This window comes from Heterodontus francisci, chromosome 1 (genome assembly GCF_036365525.1).
Source record: "Heterodontus francisci isolate sHetFra1 chromosome 1, sHetFra1.hap1, whole genome shotgun sequence".
Lineage (NCBI taxonomy): Eukaryota > Metazoa > Chordata > Chondrichthyes > Heterodontiformes > Heterodontidae > Heterodontus > Heterodontus francisci.
Window position 1 is genome coordinate 21,391,500 of NC_090371.1, and position 17,642 is coordinate 21,409,141.

The 17,642-nt window shown below is 44.8% G+C and overlaps 2 protein-coding genes across 5 annotated transcripts in view; one reads left to right on the forward strand and one right to left on the reverse strand.

Moving 5' to 3' along the window:
• The window catches only part of LOC137368256 (INSYN2B protein-like), a 133,527-nt gene extending 127,205 nt beyond the window's left edge, over positions 1–6,322 (forward strand). For 2 of the 3 annotated variants that reach the window (XM_068028711.1, XM_068028712.1), the window contains exon 4: positions 5,706–6,322. In XM_068028711.1, the coding sequence (XP_067884812.1) occupies positions 5,706–5,892 (187 nt within the window). In that variant the 3' untranslated portion in view covers positions 5,893–6,322. Of the gene's footprint in view, positions 1–4,318; positions 4,393–5,705 lie in introns of those variants that run through there. The other variant, XM_068028713.1, reaches the window with a different exon arrangement.
• LOC137368229 (dedicator of cytokinesis protein 2-like) overlaps positions 1–17,642 on the reverse strand; it is a 1,222,644-nt gene that overhangs the window by 688,984 nt on the left and 516,018 nt on the right. The gene's annotated exons all lie outside the window — the stretch shown is intronic.

Genomic DNA, 17,642 nt, shown 5'->3' on the forward strand with positions numbered 1-17,642 from the left:
ACAGGTTCCAGAGAGTTTGGCTGCGAGGCATGCAAAATCTACACGGCTCAGAGACTGCAAGAATCGGCTTTTAATAAGTCGCGCGTTGCATGCAGTTGAGCTTTTATTCTCTTGCTTTAGAAATTTATAACGATTTATTTATTGACATTTATGGGTGGCGAGGACTGTTTTATGCCAATGGCGACATTGAAATATGCTGATTATCAATGGTGAGAGAGGCCCTAGATATTCATGATAAGCCCTGGTGAGCATATACCATGGTCAGCGACATAGAACTGGTTGGATTCTGTTTTCCCATGGAGTATCTGCACAAGTACCATGGTCAACACTTGCTTATTATTTTTGAGTGTGGGATTACAAGAACGAAAAACAAGTTCACATCACTCATAGTAACACCACGAAAAGTGGGGTAACAGCGCTGATGGAGCACTTTCACAATAAGGACTGCAGTGGTTGAGGACTGCTTGAAGCCCTTCTCAAGGGCAATTTCAGATTGGTAATAAATGCTTGCCTCACCAGCAATGCCCATACCCTGTGAATGAACGGGGCAAGGCCAACAATCAGTCAGGATGGAGGTCCAGGCGATCAGACAAGAATTCTGAGTTAAGTTACAATGGGACTGAAGGGATCAGGATAGGAGTCCAGGTTTCAGTTAGGATGGGTGAAGAGTAAAAAGAAAAAAAAACATGCATTTCTATAGTATCTTTTACAACCTCAGGATATCCCACAGCGTTTTACTGCCTAATCAAGCACTTTTGAAATGCTTCCACCTTTTAGCGAATCAACATGAAGGAAGAGAGGTTACAAAGCAATAGGCTAGATTCTAGAAAGTCCTGCATTTCACAAATTTCCAAAATGCATTCTAAACACACATAAAGCTCTGTATCAGCAGTGCAACCTTGTAATATATATTCAGAATTAACTCAGCGTAGACAGGGAAGTTGAGCCCAGGGACTTCCTGGTCGGTATGAAAATTTACAATCCTGGAAACTCTCCTTTCCATCCTCAGCCATCTTCATAACCCTGAAGTCCCAGGATTCAGAATCTAAAATATTTTGGGATTGTGGAAATGAAGCAACACTAAAGATGAAGTTGATTCAATCAGACTCACCCGCACCATTCTGAAGTGATTGGTTGAAGGTGAACTGGAGCCAGGCAGGGTGAGGAGAGTGAAGAAAGTGATATTGGGTATAGAAAAATCTCCATCTCTTGTTGTCTGAAAGGGCCTATCTCATTTTCTGTTTAATATTGATTCAGGCCAGTGATTTATTTTTAATGCTTTCCAATTATTTTGCAGATCCAGTATTTTGAGGGATGGATTTTTTTTGTATTCATTCGTGGTTTGTGGGCAGCACTGGCTATGCCAGCATTTATTGCCCATCCCTATTGCCCTTGAGAAGGTGGTGGTGAGCTGCCTTCTTGAACCGCCACAGACCTTGGGGTGTAGGAAGGAAGTTCCAGGATTTGACCCAGCGACAGTGGAGGAACGGCAATATAGTTCCAGGTCAGGATGGTGTGTGGTTTGGAGGGGAACTTACAGATGGTGGTGTTCCCATGCATTGGCTGTTCTTGGCCTTCTAGGTGGTATAGGTTCTAGGTTTTGAAGGTGCTGTCGAAGGAGCTTTGGCGATTTGCTGCCTTGAATCTTGTAGATGGAACACACTGCTGCTACTGTGTGTCAGTGATGGAGGGAGTGAATGATTAAGGTGGTGGATGAGGTGCCAATCAAGCGGGCTGCTTTGTCCTGGATGGTGTCAAGTTTCTTGAGTGTTGTTGGAGCTGCACCCATCCAGGCAAGTGGAGAATGTTCCATCACACTCCTGACTTGTGCCTTGTAGATGGCGGACAGGCTTTGGGGAGTCAGGAGAGGTGAGTTACTTGCTGCAGAATTCCCAGCCTCTGACCTGCTCTTGTAGCCACAGCATTTATGTGGCTGGTTCAGGTAACCCCCAAGATGTTGATGATGGCAGATTCAATGATGGTAATGCTGTTGAATGTCATGGGGAAATGGTTAGATTCTCTCCTGTTGGAGATGTTATTGCCTGACACTTTTGTAGCATGAATGCTACTTGCCACTTATCAGCCCAAGCCTGGATGTTGTCCAGATCTTGCTGCATATGGACTGCTTTAGTATCTGTGGTGTTGTGAGTGGTAATGAACATTGTGCAATCATTAACAAACATCTCCACTTCTGACCTTATGTTGGTGGGAAGGTTATTGATAAAACAGCTGAAGATGGTTGGACCTAGGACACTACCCTGAGGAATTCCTGCAGTGATGTCTTGGGGCTGAGATGATTGGCCTCCAACAACCACAACCATCTTCCTTCATGCTATCACACTAAAAGAAACACACAGATGACTCATGCAGAAAAAAATGCAAACTCCTCCAAATGTGCAGTGAGCAAAATGCAATTCTGCATTTCACAAGCAAAAAAACTTGTCACCTGAAATCTACCTTGACATCAAACTGATTTTGTTTAGTAAAGCCGTAAAATACGGGTCGGATCCCCAGGCTGGGCGGGAGCGGGATCGGCACCGATATTTACGCCGGAGTCCGGCTCCCGTCCGCCCAGCGTAAAATTCTGGCCTATGATTCTAAATGTATGTAATATTCTCTTGGAAGAAATGCTGGAAATACTCAGTAGGTCTGGCAGCATCTGTGGAGCGAGAGGCAGAGTTAACGTTTCAGCTCAGTGACCCTTCATCAGGACTTCACCAGTCTGCTGCCAGACCTGCTGAGTTTTTCCAGCATTTCTTGTTTGTGTTTCAGATTTCCAGCATCTGCAGTATTTTGCTTTTATTATAATATTCACTAGGGTTCTCTCATGCTGCATGGACCAGAAAGCTCTTTAAAATAGAGATATTGGGCCAACATATTCGTTTCCTGTCCCTCTTCCCGTGGAGAAGTGGCTGATGTCCACTTAGCACCTGTTCTGATAATAGTATTATCTTCTCTTTTATTGGAAAGCAATGGAAGGAGATGGACCAGCAGTGATGGAGAGTCTGGCAGAATGAACAGCATCATAGGACAATTAATGTGCTGTTATGGCCTATTTTAGTTAAATGTGGAAATCAGGAGCTGGCCACTGCAAGATCAGATCTGTGCCCTGTCAACATACCAGAGATTAACCCTCCAGCTGGAATTGTGGGTCTCAACAAATTGTTGGTGAGCATTACTGCCTTAAAAGTCAGCCTGTGTGACCATACACACTGCCCAAGCAGCCAAGTTAAAACCTTTTTCTGTTTCACCGACGCTGTCCTCTCGGCTTCTGAAGGTGCTACTGACCACTGGTAGCTACAGCTTCACAGACGCCATCTTTATCCCCCCCAAGTGCTTTCTTTTGAGTGTGAACCTGGACAATGAGCACTGCCAGGGATGAGATGCTAAACCAAAACTTCATCTACCCTCTCAGGTGGACATTAAATATCCCACAATATCTGGTCATGATAATGTTGCTGTTCGTGGGAGCTTGCTATGTGCAAATTGGCTGCCCTATTTCCCGCAGTACAAGAATAACTATACTTTGAAAGTATTTCATTGGCAGTAAAATGCTTTGGGACATCCTGAAAGGCTTTGTTGATGAACCAAGAGAGGGAGATGCCATTTTTCCTCCATTAGGAAAGGCTGAGGGGATAGCCCAATAGAGGTCTTTAAAATTACCAAGGGATTTGATAAGGATAAACATAGATAATATGTTTCCACTTTTTGGGAGAACAAAACAAGGAGGCATAAATATAAGATTTAAAAGGTGCAATCTAGCTTTACGTTACGGGGGTCGAGCGTAGGAGTGGGGCTGACTGGATAGCTTCGTGGAGAGCTGGCATGGATGCGATGGGCTGAATGGCCTCCTTTTGTGGCATAAATGACTCTATAAATTCATTCAAGAGTTCAGGAGAAAAGTCTACCAAGACAGCAGTTAGAATGTAGAACTTGCTACCTTATGGAGAGGCTGAGAGGAACAGCATAGATGCATTTAAGAGGAAGCTATATAAATATATGATCGTGGAAAGGAATAGCAGGATATGTTGATAAGGTGAGGAGGCTCATATGGAGCATAAACATCAACATAGAGCAATTGGGCCTCTTTCTGTATTGTAGACTCAATGCAATTAATATCTTGGGTTGGGTCCCTCAGTAGTGAATAGATGCCTCATCCTTGGTCACCACTATGTGAGCATAGGCTAAGAGAGGGCACGTATCCTAAAGACTCTGCAGATGGCTGCTAGCCTGGTCCACCAATTACATCACTTTTCCATTCATGGCTTTATGCATAAGCTAGTAAATAAAATCTTATTTTTCTTTTTATGTTCAACAGGCTTTACTGAAACTGATTATACCAATCAGTCCCAGCCCCTTGCAAACGAATGACAAGTACCAATTTGAAAAGGCACTACATTACTTGATAACTCCATCACTGCCATGCTTAAGGGTGATTAAATTCCTCTCATCTTTGTGATTCTATGTACATTATGTTTAGTGGGTGTCAGAATCCATAGCTTCATTACCAGATCCATTTCTCTCACATTTTTTCTAACTGCCATGACACAGTGTAGGATTTTCTTTCATGTCATGTCAAATCTTTCAAGAATGTGCTCACTCTATTTTCTGTCCAGAAAATTGATTGTGAGGAGAGGATTCTTGGTGTTAGGTTGCAAGAGGGGGATTTACAAATTTGACACAACTCTCTGAGGTATGAGGGAATTCTTTCAGATGATACACAAGCTAAAGGTTTTTTCTCCCCCCAACCAGGTGTTGCATCGGTTATATCTGCTTGGGCGTCTGAACTTTGGCCAAATTTACTTGAGATTTTATTTCTTCCGCTCTACCACCCATGTGTTAGCTCCTCCCGTGATACTTTCTAGGACATAGGTCAACCAGCACCAAACCCAAGTGCTAATCTTCCCGCGTGAGCTAGACAATGGGGGTGCTGGCTAACTGAATTTAGTCATTTGCTTACCCAAGCAGGGAGTGAAACACTGGCCAATTCTTTGAAGGTGACAGGACAAGTTTCTCAAACTGTTAAAAAAAAAATTACGGGATTCTTGGCTTTATAAATAAAATGGAGGCACAGAGTATAAAATCAAGAAAGTTATCCTAAACCTTTATGGGCCACTGACTAGGCCTCAGCAAGAGTATTACATCCAATTCTGAGCTCCAAACCTTTAGAAGGAGAACAAAATCTTGCAGAGGGTTCCGAGAAGACACGATGGAATATTGTAAGGGACGGTGGACTTCAGTTACGCAGAGACACTAGAGAAGCTGGGATTGTTCTCCTTAGAGCAGGGAAGGTTAAGGGGAAATTTCATAGAAGTCTTCAAAATTATGGGATGTTTTGGTAGAGTTGATAAGGGGAAACAATTTCCACTGGCAGGAGGGTCAGTAACTGGAGGTCACAGATTTTAGACAATTGGCAAAGTTGTGATCGGAAACACACTTTTGAAAGGGAATTGGATAAATACTTGAAAAAACAATCGAAGCATATTAGGTAAAGAGTGACAGAGTGCGACTGATTGGATAGTTCTTTCAAAGAGCCGGCACAGGCACAATGGACTGAAGAGCCCCATTCTGTGCTGTAAGATTCTATGGTTCTATAGAGGGTCACTAATATGCATGGAAACATGCCAAGACCTTCTGGAGAACAGAGAAGAGGAGAAACTTGATGCACAAAAGAAATAACTTTCTTTTTTTCACTTGCCTTACAGTGTGGAACATGATTTCAGGCAGCAAGAAGGCAGATTTCATCGGGTCCTGAGCTCCATGGAAACAGACACAGGCCAAAGTTCAGAGCAACCTGGCACACCTAACAAGCAGGAAGAATCACCAGTACCACGGCAGCCTGCCAGGACAGAACCAAAAAAATCTAAAAGGAAATGTTTTTGGTTCTTATGAACTCTGGAGCTTAACATTTACAGACTGAATTTGCAAGGGAAAAGTCAACACAGAAGCCAACTTCCTGTGTCCCTTTTGACTACTTCCTGTTTGTGGACTTCTTGTCTAACTGCAGAAGCCAGTTGTTTCCATGAGGTGACTGTTTCCTGAACACCAGCTTTTGTATTTTTAGAAATATTGCCACAATGGAGCAACAAAAATGCAAAAAAAAGTATTCTACATATTTACATGTAATTTAAGAATGCTACATTTCAAAAATTAAATCTAATTGTTTAACATTGCTACTAAATATATCTATATATAGAGTCAGCGAGAGGGGCGAGGAAAAACAAGTAAGAGATTATCATGTTTTTCTGGATCAAAATAAAGATCAATTAGATCCGTAAGGAACAATGATTAGGAATTGTACTAGATAGATCTGTGGGCTCCTCCTCTGTCAGGGGAGGGGTAATTTTTTTATGATTTTAATCAATAGGATTGGGAATTTGACTATGAAAGTCAATGGACTCGATTTGCTTCCTGCACAATTTTCTCTTGTGCAAAGAATCATGAAATTTACCCGTGTTTTTTTTCTATTTAACAAAGAAGCTGGGGTTGAAGAACCAACGCCCTGTAATTGCAGGTCACACCAAGGTTGAAGAGTAAAAGATGAAGTAAGTCAAGCAGGACTGTTGAATCAAGCTATTGCTGTGGGGTTAACATTACTCTGTGCATTAATATTTCTAGCACTTTGGCAAACCCCTTTGCATCAAATTCCTCAGTGGGCTGTTTTAAGAAATGTTAACTGATAATCCTGCTAAAAGTAGCTCACTGGGGAATTTCAATCTATTGGGGCAACTCTGTGACTCGTGATTGCTACGACCCCAGTTTCCCACTGGGAGCATCTCAAAAATGCAAGGCCCACAATCGCTGTGGATGGTGCCCACAATGTCATAGAGTCATCGAGAGATACAGCACTGAAACAGGCCCTTCAGCCCATCGAGTCTGTGCCGACCATCAACCACCTATTTCTATTTATCCTACATTAATCCCATATTCCCTACCACATCCCCTCCTACATTAATCCCACATTCCCTACCACCTACCTACACTAGGGACAATTTACAATGGCCAATTTCCCTATCAACCTGCAAGTCCTGTCATGGTGAATTCCCTATTTCTGCCATTAAGGGGACAGTCATCCAATTAGATACGAGGACTGAAATTCTACAGCCTCACAACGAGTGGGCTGGTGGCTGGGTTGGGGGGGTTGCGAAAAATTGAGTGGGAGGCCGTGGGGCGGGTGGTGGGGGTGGGTGTTGCGGGGCTGCAGTTCCCGACGCCTTCCCCCCCTCTGCTGCAATTTTTACACAGGGCAGCGGCAGCAAGATATGGACAGCCTGCCCCAGGCCAATCAAGGCCCTTAAGTGGTCAATTAACTGCCACTTACAGGACCTCCTCCCGCCACCGCAGCGGCCAGACGGCAAAGGATCTAAGAGGACCGCCAGGTAAAACCTGGCGGCTGGAGGGTGCCACCTCCGCCCCCCCCTCCAACGGGCACCCTGTGCTGACCCCAAAGCCCCAACCGCCCCCAACGCACAACACTACGCCCCCCACACCCAACAGAACCCCCCTGCCTCGCCGAGGCCCAGTAGATTGTCCCTGGTGAGGCCTCAAAAACTCACCTTTATTCCTGGGCCGTCCTTCCTCTTCCTACTGAAACTGGGTGTAGTCCCAGTAGTGGCCACCGCTCCCAGTGGTGCTGCTGGGACTAAGAGCTTCCAGCCCACTGATTGGCCGGCAGATCCAGTGGCGGGACTTCCTGCCTCAAGGAGATCAAAGTCTCGCCCACGGCCAATTAAGGGCCTGGAGGGGTGAAAAATCCTGGCCAGGCTCCCCAGCCCGGCGGAGACGGGCTCACCACTGGCTTTTCGGCAGGTGGGCGGGGCCTCCCGCACAACGTCAAATTCCGGCCAAGGCGCTTCAGGGAAACAGATGAGAAACAGGAAGGCAAGTCACCACAGTGATGGCCCTCGATGATTCAATGTGAAGCAGCATTGGTAGACTTCATGGAGTCATCATCTGTTTCCTTTTTGTGGATTCAATATTGTGTTCCCTCAATTTGGAAGCAGGGAAGCAATGTTCTGATCTTTCAAGCCATTTCTACCTAGCCATTTCCAATATCACTCTTAGTTCGGCAAAATAAATTGCCAATTATATTGGTTAGGATTCCCTTTTATCGTCATCTGTCTGCAAATCCTCCCCTGAGGAAGGAGCTTGATATTATGAGGCTGCATAGAACACCTAAGATGAAATGACTATAAAGCAGGTTGGATGCCCAGTTCACAGGGACATTGGAATACATCGAGCTGAGAGAAGATCATTCTTGTTCATCTGGTTGCTACTTTCCTCTTAGCATCTACAGCCATTTAAAATCAGATCCTGATATATCATCTAACCAATATGTCTTGACTTGCCTGGTCTTCTCTCCTACTCATGGTGGTGTCTTACAAAAGGGGCTCCTGGCCTTCAGTTAAGCTTCTCTTTAGAAACAGGGTGACCATCAGAATCTCTGTGTTAAACTGTGAGTGTCTGGAGCTATCTGCAGCAGAATACTCATTAAAAACTCTTCTTACTACAAGCTTCCTTTTACAGGACTATCCTACTTCTTTCGAGACAATCTCTGTGTCCCTTATGATCTCCGCCCCCCCCCTCTCTCCACCCTATATCCTCACCCAACCTCCCATCAATTCGCTAAGCTCATGCCCTGTAAATAAGGCGATGGTTAAAAGCTTTCTGACCCCTTCTGTTCTCGCTGAACTATCCCCTCTGAAAATTTTGGGATTACCATGGCAGAATGGATTTTACACTTTCAAAGTGAATGGTTTTCAAAATGTGTGGTTGGCTTAAGTGTAGACACACACAAAAGGAAAGACATGAGTATCAGCAGGGGGGCATCAACATATACATCATTTTACGGAGTGGGGAAGGGGGTGTGCAGGCTTTGGCAGAGAGTAGACTGAGTAACGCTGTTTCTGCGTGAACTACTGCAAGTTTTTGCAGAAAGCTTCAGGTTTCGGCAAGTGTTTGTTTCAGGATAAAACCAAATGGCCAGAAGTAAATTGAATTAGCCTTGATCTTAAATGGGGAAGAGTGGAATGAAGAGAGGTTTTCCTGTAAGTAGTCCATTCTTTGTGGCAGGTGCACTGACCCACGATGCTGCTCATCTAAGTGGACATTCTGAATCGGGACAGTGGGCAACAGTGGACTATCCCATCTTGGATGATATCACAGTCAAGTCAATACTCAATGTCAACAAAGAAGTATGCAGGCCCTCGAGTCTGTCGATCATTCAATTAGATCATGTCGAATATTTACCTCACCTCCATTTACTTGCTTTTGCTCTGCAATCCTTCGATACCCTTACCCTAAAAGGCATGCCATATGCCTTCTTTACCACCCTGTCTACCTGTGTTGCCACTTTCAGGGAACTATGTACTTACATCCCAAGGTCTGCACAGAACTTTAGTCAGCCGTACAGAACTTTAGTTAGGCCACACTTAGAATATTGCGTGCAATTCTGGTCGCCACATTACCAGAAGGACGTGGAGGCGTTGGAGAGGGAACAGAAGAGGTTTACCAGGATGTTGCCTGGTCTGGAGGGCATTAGCTATGAGGAGAGGTTAGATAAACTCGGATTCTTTACACTGGAACGACGGAGGTGGAGGGGTGACATGATAGAGGTTTACAAAGTTATGAGCGGCAAGGACAGAGTGGATAGTCAGAAGCTTTTTCCCAGGGTGGAAGAGTCAGTTACTAGGGGACATAGGTTTAAGGTGAGAGGGGCAAAGTTTAGAGGGGATGTACAAGGCAAGTTCTTTACACAAAGGATGGTGAGTGCCTGGAACTTGCTGCCGGGGGAGGGGGTGGAAGCAGGTACAATAATGACGTTTAAGAGGCATCTTGACAAATAAATGAATAGGATGGGAATAGAGGGATACGGTCCCAAGTGCAGAAGGTTTTAGTATAGGCAGGCATCAAGATCGGCGCAGGCTTGGAGGGCCGAATGACCTGTTCCTGTGCTGTACTGTTCTTTGTTCTTTGTTTATCTCTCTGCTCAAGAACACACCCCAGGGCCCTGCCATTCACTGTATATGTCCTGCCCTGGTTTAACTTCTCAAAATGCATCATTTCACACTTGTCTGCGTTAAATTCCATTTGCCACTCCCTTGCCCACTTTCCCAGTTGATCTATATTCTGTTGTAACCTTAGACAACCTTCTTCACTGTCCACTATACCACCAATTTTGGTGTCATCTGCAAACTTACTAATCATACCCCTTGCATTCACATCCAAGTCATTAATATATATGACAAACAACAGAAGGCCCAGCACCGATCCCTGCGGCACACCACTGGTCACCAGCCTCCGATCTGAAAAACAGCCCTCCACTACCACCCTCTGCCTCCTATCACAAAGCCATTTTGTATCCAATTTGCTAGCTCACCCTGGATCCCATGTGTTCGAACCTTCTGGACCAGCCTACCATGCGGGACCTTGTCAAAGGCCTTGCTAAAGTCCATGTAGACAACATCCATCGTCCTGCCCTCATCAATTCTCTTGGTCACCTCCTCAAAAAACTCAATCAAATTCGTGAGACATGATTTCCCACGCTCAAAGCCATGCTGATTATCCCTAATCAGACCTTGCCTTTCCAGATGCATATAAATCCTGTCTCTCAGAATCTCTTCCAATAACTTTCCCACCACTAATGTAAGGCTCACCGGCCTGTAGTTCCTTGGCTTATCCCTGCTGACCTTCTTAAATAAAGACACAACATTAGCTATCCTCCAGTCTTCCGGTACCTCACCCGTGGCTAACGATGATACAAAAATCTCTGCCAGGGCCCCAGCAATCTCCTCCCTTGCTTCCCATAGCATCCTCGGATACACCTGGTCAGGCCCTGGGGATTTATCCACCTTAATGCACTTCAAAACCTCCAGCACATCCTCCTTTGTAATGTTGATATGCTCCAGGATATCGCTGTTCCCTTCCTTGAACTCACTAGCTTCCATGACCTTCTCTATGGTAAATACGGACGAGAAATATTTATTTAAGACCTCGCCCATTTCCCGTGGTTCCACACATAGATTGCCACACTGATCCTTAAGGGGACCTACTCTCTCCCTCGCTGGCCTTTTACTCTTAATATACTTATAGAATCTTTTAGGATTCTCCTTTATCTTACCTGCCAGGGAAATCTCATGGCCCCTTTTCGCCCTCCTAATTTCCTTCTTAAGTGTAGTCCTGCATCCCCTATACTCCTCGAGGGACTCGCTTGATCCCAGCTGCCTATACCTGACACATGCCTCCTTCTTTGTCCTGACCAGACCCTCAATATCCCTTGTCAACCAAGGTTCCCTAAACTTGCCAGCCTTGCCCTTCCATCAAACAGGAACATGCCGGCCCTGAACTCTTCCTATCTCACTTTTAAAAGCCTCCCACTTGCCAGACGTCCCTTTACCTGTAAACAGCCTCTCCCATTCAACTTTTGAGAGTTCCTGTCTGATGCTATCGAAATTAGCCTTCCCCAATTTAGGACTTCAACCTGAGGACCAGTCCTATCCTTTTCCACACTATCTTGAAGCTAATAGAGTTATGGTCACTGGTCCCAAAGTGCTCCCCCACTGACACATCAACCACTTGCCCATCCTCATTTCCTAAGAGGAGGTCGAGTGTAGCCCCTTCTCTAGTAGGGCCATCCACACACTGCTTCATAAAACTATCCTGGACATACTTCACAAATTCTTCCCCATCTGATCCCTTAGCACTAAGGCAGTCCCAGTCAATATTAGGGAAGTTAAAATCGCCTACTATTACAACCCTATAATTCCTACACCTGTCTGTGATTTCCCTACATATATGCTCCTCCACTTCCCTCTGACTACTGGGGGGCCTATAGTATAATCCCATCAAAGTGATCACCCCTTTCTTATTTCTAAGTTCTACCCATATGGCCTCGCTGGACATTCCCCCCGGGATATCCTCTCTAAGTACTGCCGTGATGTCCTCCCTAATCAATCGTGCAACTCCCCCTCCTCTCTTACCTCCACCTCTGTCACGCCGGAAAGATCAGTACCCCGGAACATTGAGCTGCCAGTCCTGCCCATCCCTCAACCACGTTTCCGTAATAGCTATAATATCACAATCCCATGCACCGATCCATGCTCTGAGTTCATCTGCCTTACCTGTAAAGCTTCTTGCATTAAGGTAAATGCAGTTTAGCCAACCAGACCTTCCACGCTCCCTGTCCTGCCCCTGCCCGGCCTGCCTACTGGACTTGCTTGCTTTAACCTCTACATTTGCCTCAACTATTTCATCGAAGAGACTACTACTTTGGGTCCCACACTCTGCAAGACTCGTTTAAACCCTCCCGAGTAGTACTAGCAAACCTTCCCGCAAGGATATTGGTCTCCCTCCAGTTTAGATGCAACCCGTCCTTCTTGTACAGGTCACCTCTGCACTGGAAGAAATCCCAATGATCCAAGTAGCTGAAGCCCTCCCACCTACACCAGCTCTTCAGCCATGCATTCATTTACCTAATCCTCCTATTCCTACCCTCACTAGCATGTGGCACAGGGAGTAATCCTGAGATTACAACCCTATTATCTCATACTTGTGTTCAAGCCCCTCCATTACCTCACCCCTCCTTATTTCTGTAACCTTTTCCAGTCTTGAAATCAGCTGAAATTTCAGCACTCCTCAAATTTTGGTCTCTTGGGCATCCTTGATCTTAATCGCTCCACCATTGATGGCTGTGACTTTAAGGCCCTATGCTCTGGAATTCCCTCCCTAAACCTCTCCGTCTCTTCACTTCTCTCTCCTCCTTTAAGATGCTCTTTAAAACCTATCTCTTTTGGTCACCTGTTCCACTATCTCCTTATTTAGCTTGGTGTCAAATTTTGTCTGATTACACTCCTGTGAAGCACCTTGGGATGTTTTACTATGTTGAAAATGGTATATAAATATGAAATGCTGTTAAGCTGGCAAAACTGATTCAAACATGGTGATGTCAACCCAATAGCACATCTCCTCAGCCACCCGCTGTCTGCTGTTGCAACATGAAGTAATGTTCCCAAGCTCAGCCTTTCAAACCCTTCTCTAGCAAAGCCTACATGGAAAACGTACAGGTTTGTTAGACAGTGATTGACACCACATCCCACAGGACTCCCCGATAGTGTAACAAAGGGAAGATATTTGGCCTGGGGGAGAAGTGGCCAAGGCTGGGGGTGGGGGGCGGGGGGGGGGAAATAAAAATCTCTTAAGGAAGATGTGCCATTCACCCATAAAAAGCAAGGTATAATTCCAGAAGATTCCACCCTACAAATTGAACAGTAAAGTAGTCCTAACAGAGAAATAATGGATATAGAGAAAAATAAATACACTTCTGCAAAAATTGTTTTTGCAAGGCTAGCAAATTCAGGCAGCACATATGAATTTTAAATGATCAACCCTTTCCATTCAAAGTAATTCAAGAATTCATCGACCTCTGTGACTGCAACACTTATTAACAGCCTGCAGGTGTTCCATCATAATGTTAAAGAGCTTCCATATGATACAGTCAAAGGCTGCATTCGCTCACCGACACCAAGCCTTATTTATGTTTTCTTCCAGGCACTCATTTACAAGTTTGAGATGGCTGAAAACGGGATTATCTTTCTTCCCCGTGTTGTTTCCACTGACAGCACTGAGGTATCCTGGGTGGAGGAAGGACGGAGTAAAATACAATGAAATACCTACCCTTAAATTTCTCCGCTCGACAGACTAAGGGCCACTGTTGGTATCAGTCTTGCATCTGAGTCAGAAGATCACAGGTTCAAGTCCCACTCCAGAGACTTGAGTTCATAATCTAGGCTGACACTTCATTGCAGTACTGTGGGAGTGCTGCACTGTTGTCTTTCAGATGAGATATTAAACATCTCAGGTGGACATAAAGGATCCCCATAGCATTATTTCAAAGACAAGAACTTTCTCTCCAATAGTTATCTCTCAATCACCAACTAAAACAAATGATCTGTTCATTATCACATTGCTTTTTGTGGGACCTTGCTGTGCACAATTTTATTGCCATATTTCCAGCTGCAAAAGTGACTATATTTCAAAAGTACTTTATTGGCTGCAAAGCACTTTGGGACATCGTGAGGTTGTGAAAGTCGATATGGAAATGCAAGCTTTTTCTCTCCTTCACTGCCTCTAAAATATTCTCTCTCATTATCTATACTTCTCTATATTTTTGTGCTTTTTCTCCCTGTCTTCTTACTGTCACTCTTCTTTAATTATAGTCTGCCTCTGTATACCATGGTCTCTTTGTCTCCCTCTGTATCTTTTTCTCTTTGTCTTTCTCCACACCCTCTGTCTCATATATCTTTCACTCCCTGTCTTTTTTTCCTTCTGTTCCTTCCTGTCTTTCTCTGTATCATGCATTTGCCTTCTCTTTCTTTCTATCTCCCTCTCCTATGTCTTTTTCTCTTTAGTATCTTGCTATGTGTCTTTTCACATTTCTGTCTCCTTTCTTTCTCTGCCTAGATTCTCGTCCATCAACCAGGATTTTCAGGCCTGCCAACACCGGGGGGAACCATTAAGTTTGAGATTTATGATCAAAGAGCAAGATTGATCTCAAGCTCATCTGAACATGTAGAGCTGTGCTTACTTATCAGAATGAGTTACGTTAAGAGGGGTCTGCACTTGTGAGCAGGCTGACTGAGGCCTGTTGAGAAATGGATGCTATTTTTGCAGCTGGTGCTTGATCCAAGTTGCTCATTTCATTCATGGCCAGTTCCTTTCAAATCGGTTCTTCGTGTTATTTATGGTTGATGGGAATGGGTAGGAAATCAGGATGGCAGAGAGAAGTAACGTAACTAAACTGTTTAATATTTGTAGTTAACAGGAGCCCTTAGTGCAGCCTTCAGGGGCAACAACATCTCAAGGTCTCCAAGCAATTCACTGTGATCATTGGAATATTAAAAGCAGGTAAGGGTAAGGATAAGGGCTTCAAAGAGGCTTTGACTATTTGTCACTTAAGCTGACAAGCAGAGATGAATTGGCTTCTCTCTAACTACAGACACGGTGCACACTTACAGCTAGCCTGCAAGGCATCACAGAAAAGGAGGTCAAAAAATTTATCTCTTTTTCCCTCTGATATGTCTGACATTTGTACAGAGCAGCTCCACAATAAAGCCTTGCTCTCTACAGCTGTCCACCTGTTCAATTTAAAGGCTATCAACCCATCTTTTAGAAGGTCCAATGACAGCTAGCAAGCCCACCCCCACACTAGACTGATACACCATATTGGAATGAATGTGATTTGGTGGTTTGACACTAAATCGTGCATTCGATCTAAATATCGCATCTCTGAAAAAGATGTACTCACTATGTGGAAGAAATCCCTTTTTGCCACAGCAGGACTTATCTGTGGCAGAATAGAAGCCTTTTTGTCAGAATGTTTTGTCTTTTCCCTTATGTTCATCTGCCTTTAATTACTCACGGATCACCACACCTATAGCCATATATGTTAGAGGGAGAAATAAAGACGGAATCCAACTGGAAAAGGGATGAAGACCTGAGCATTGACTCATCGCTCACCATGGTTTCCAGCTCAAGAGCTGAAAAACACAACAAGTTAGAGGCAGGATATATTAGCAATTGAGTTGCACTCAAATCCCCAGAGGTCATAGTGGAACTGTGCAGCACTCTAGTCAGGCTGCATCTGGAGTACTGTCTGTAGTTCTGGCTGCTACGATGCAAGGGGACCAATTAGGCCCTGCAGGTAGTGCAGAGGGCAGCAATGAGGCAGAATCGCAACGTCAGAGGGAAGAGCTGCTTTGATTGGCTGGAGATGTTTGGGCTGTTTGACCTCAAAATTTTCTGTCACTAGGGAGCCTTGTGAGGGTGTATTGATGGGATAAAGTAAATTTGAACCAATAGTTTCAGAAAAGTCAGGATGGCAGAACATGGGAGCAAACATTCATGGCTCTGAGGGGTGAGCAGAGGAAAGACTTCAGGAAGTCTTTATTTACACAGAGGGTGATTGGCAACTGGAATGTGTTGGCAGGAAGGGTAGTTGAGGGCAGGATTTAAGAAATTGTTGGTGTCTTTTCGGGAGGAAAACTTGCTGTCCTTGCCCAGTCTGGTCCAAATGTGGCTCCAGTCCCACAGCAACTTGGATGATTCTTAACTTTCCTCTGAAGTGGCCTAGCAAGACATTCAGCATAATAATAGTGCTTCAGTTCAAGAAGGCAGCCCAACATCACCTTTTCAGAAGCAACGAGGGATAGGCAATAAATGCCAGCTTTTCAAGCGAAGCCCACGTCCCAAGAAGTTAATTAAAAAATAATGAGGAGATAGAAGAAAATAACTTACATTTGTACAGCACCTGTTACATCCTCGGGACTTACCAAAGCAAACAAAGTATTTCTGAAGTGTAGTCTCTGTTATGATATAAGAAAATGTGATGTTCCAGGAGAATGCGATCACAGAGGTTACAGAGGATTCTTCATCTGATCTTATTATGTGGTTTTTCTGCAGTGTCATTGTAAATTAATTTTACAGCGTGGCCTGGACAACGTATGTCAGCCAAGAGCGACGTCTCAATTCATTCCATTTTCGCTGCCTCCGGAGAATCCTTGGCATCAGGTGGCAGGACCGTATCTCCAACACAGAAGTCTTCGAGGTGGCCAACATCCCCAGCATATACACCTTACTGAGTCAGCGGCATTTGAGATGGCTTGGCCACATGAGCCGCATGGAAGATGGCAGGATCCCCAAGGATACATTGTACAGTGAGCTCGTCACTGGTATCAGACCCACCGGCTGTCCATGTCTCTGCTTTAAAGACGTCTGCAAACGCGACATGAAGTCTTGTGACATTGATCACAAGTTGTGACAGACAGTCGCCACAGCTGGCAGACAGCCATAAAGGCGGGGCTAAAGAGTGGCGAGTCGAAGAGACTTAGCAGTTGGCAGGAAAAAAGACAGAAGTGCAAGGGGAGAGCCAACTGTTTAAAAGCCCCGACAACCAATTTTATCTGCAGCACCTGTGGAAGAGTCTGTCGCTCTAGAATTGGCCTTTATAGCCACTCCAGGCACTGCTTCACAAACCACTGACCACCTCCAGGCGCTTACCAATTGTCTCTCGAGACAAGGAGGCCAAAGAAGAAAAAGAACATTAATCTCATATTCCCTACCACATCCCCACAATTCTCCTACCTACACTAGGGGCAATTTACAATGGCCAATTTACCTATCAATCTGCAAGTTTTTGGCTATGGGAGGAAACTGGAGCACCTGGCGGAAACCCACGCGGTCACAGGGAGAACTTGCAAAATCTGCACAGGCATTACGCAGAACCGAACTCGGGTCGCTGGAGCTGTGAGGCTGCGGTGCTAACCGCTGTACCACTGTGTCCCCCAACATCACTCCCATCCCACACGATATGGTTGACTCCTAATGCACTCAAGCAGCAAAGCATGGGCAAAAAATACTGATCATGCCAGTGACACCTACAAAAAAAAAGATATTGTCCCTGATGATGTAATTGGGCTTGGGTGTGATGCCTGCCACAGTCAAACATTCTGCACTGTCTAGAGTGAGATGTGAAAAACAACTATCATGCGGTTTTGCAGATCTTTTGCGCCCATGAACTGTAGATGAGCTTGAGTCAACAGTTTTGGCAGTGTAGTGGTTATGGTACGAGCAACCCAAAGTCATGAGTT